Genomic DNA, 2,222 nt, shown 5'->3' with positions numbered 1-2,222 from the left:
GTTGAGAGACTCCCCCCCCCCCCCCCCCCCCCCCAACACTTCAGAGCCTCCTTTGAATCCCATTGTGATCCATAGTTTGAAAAAAGAATACTTTAAAGAACTATCTCTGGTGTGCAGCTTCCCCAGTGATTAAGAAATAACTTATTGACAATAGTTTATTAGTTTTTTAATTTCTCAAACCTTTTGCTCGGAGCAACTTAAAGCATTTGTCTTCACAATGACTGTAATACATAATTTAAGCTGTTATCCTCTGAACTGAACGAGAACATAGAACTCAGTAAGTCAGAAGAGATTTAATTTTTGTTTTATTGAGACAGGACTGTTGTCTGCATGAAAGCTTTCAGTGTTGTAAACAGAAGGCGATTAGATTCCTGAGGGATATGGTTAATTTGCAGTTGTATTCATTTGTAAAACAGAAACAAATGTCAAGTCTTGTACACAAAAAAGGGCATAGGGCCTTCATAATGGGGTAAAAAATAATAAACCTTGCAGCTTGCTAATAACTTGGTTTGTGTGCTTAAACAAGGCAACAAGGATACTTTTGCATGCTGTGTCCCTGTAAGAAATTAATGAACTTGAACTATACTGATACAAAACACTTTATATACTTCTATTGCCAAGTTCTTAAAATGATGTATTAGTGAGAGAGATGTGAAGTACTAGTACTAAAAATACTGATAGAATATTATATTGAACATCCTACTGTGCAGTACAAGGCAGGTGACATATAATCCATTGATTAATATATTGATATTAGAAGATAAAATAAATTTTTTGACTTCAGGTTGTTCTGAGAATTATTTTCCCAAGACAAGATTTCTGATATCTGTCATTTCTTCATCTTACCAGATGAAAACACTTAGTATAATACTGGATACTTGGCTTTTTTGAAAGGGCTGCCTGGGTTTTGTAATAAAGTGTATTAAACTTTCATCTTTGTTTCTGCTGTGCAAGTTTACGGCGTTCTCTGTTTCTTTAGTGAGACTTCTTTGAGAAAGAACCTTAACAAAGAAATAGGTATTTAACTGTACGATCTGTATTTGAGCCTCCAAAGAAAGGTTAGGAAGGAGATGGCAATAGATTGTCAGAGAAAAGGAAATTTCCCAGTCCCTGATTTTATGTGCAAATCATTTAGTCCTGAGGTATTGAAGGTGCCTTCTAAGATGTGACTGCCTTGTCTTGGACTTCTTGGCCTGGATCTTCCCTCTTGCAGAGCATTCAAATATATGCAAACCTAGGAAATGCTAAGAAATTGGACCCTGGCCCAACTTTTCAAGTGAGCCCTCTAATTCAGAGCAACTGTTTGATAGGTGCGTGGTTTGGTTTGGTTTTGTTTTGATTTTGAGATATCTGTGTCAGCTTCTCAAAAGTGTCAGACTCAACACATCTAAGTGGAAGCAATGGAGGAGACTGGTGGATGCTCTTTTGATGACTGGTGTCACTATGTGGTCACCCAAAAAGTGAGATGCAATGTATGTTTGAAAGTGAGGACAAAAAAACTTACCTAAGAGTAGGTAGCCTGACTGGAAGCATCTACGATTTTATTTTTTTTTCTTTTGAATTTTTGAGATCTGTATCCCAGCCATCATATTCTCTAGCAGCTGATGTTTGTGTTAACCAAAAGCAGAAAACTGATCGCACTCTAAATAATTTTCAGAGTGAAATACTAAAGCAATTGCTTTCAATGGCAAATTTCCCACTGACTTCTGTGTGGGCAGAAATGTGCCTCATATATTAATTCTGCTTTCGTCTGAGTGCGTTATAGCTTCTCTATTCTGCCATCTTAGGTAATAATTTGTTCCAGCTTTAAATGACCATAGAGAAGCTTTTTGCAGCAAATTTAAAGGTTGACTGAGACTTGGAATTTTAACTCTATGACTTTCCATTACCTCATCCATGCTATTATATACAGCATACCATGTGTACAGAATAAAATGCAACCTACCTAGCGTCGGGTCATACTCCCAGATGAACCGTTTGGTCAGGAAGCGTACAACAAGAGCTGGAGGAACAAAAAGATTCCAGGTGAGATGCACAAGCCATCAACTCATCTGTTTTTTAAAGCTTTCCCAGCAAACTTTTCTGTGTGAATGGGTTCCCCTGTGAGCAGAATTCAGTGTTGCTTCTTGTGGTAGTTGAGATCTTTTCACTGTTTGTGGCCCACTTTACACTTTTGGAGGGGGGAAACAAAATTTAAAAAAACAAAACTCTTTACAGTATTA

The 2,222-nt window shown here is 37.3% G+C and overlaps 1 protein-coding gene across 1 annotated transcript in view; it reads right to left on the bottom strand.

The window, feature by feature from the left end:
- RERG (RAS-like, estrogen-regulated, growth inhibitor) overlaps positions 1–2,002 on the bottom strand; it is a gene marked incomplete at its 5' end in the record, with an annotated part of 15,975 nt that extends 13,973 nt beyond the window's left edge. The window contains one exon of the mRNA XM_009704379.1: positions 1,946–2,002. Coding sequence (XP_009702681.1) covers positions 1,946–2,002 — 57 coding nt within the window. The remainder of the gene's footprint in view (positions 1–1,945) is intronic.
- Positions 2,003–2,222: the final 220 nt, after the last annotated feature.

The sequence above is a fragment of the Cariama cristata genome, unplaced genomic scaffold (genome assembly GCF_000690535.1).
Source record: "Cariama cristata isolate BGI_N322 unplaced genomic scaffold, ASM69053v1 scaffold16017, whole genome shotgun sequence".
Taxonomy (NCBI): Eukaryota; Metazoa; Chordata; class Aves; order Cariamiformes; family Cariamidae; genus Cariama; species Cariama cristata.
This window is presented reverse-complemented; position numbering and strand designations above follow the sequence as displayed.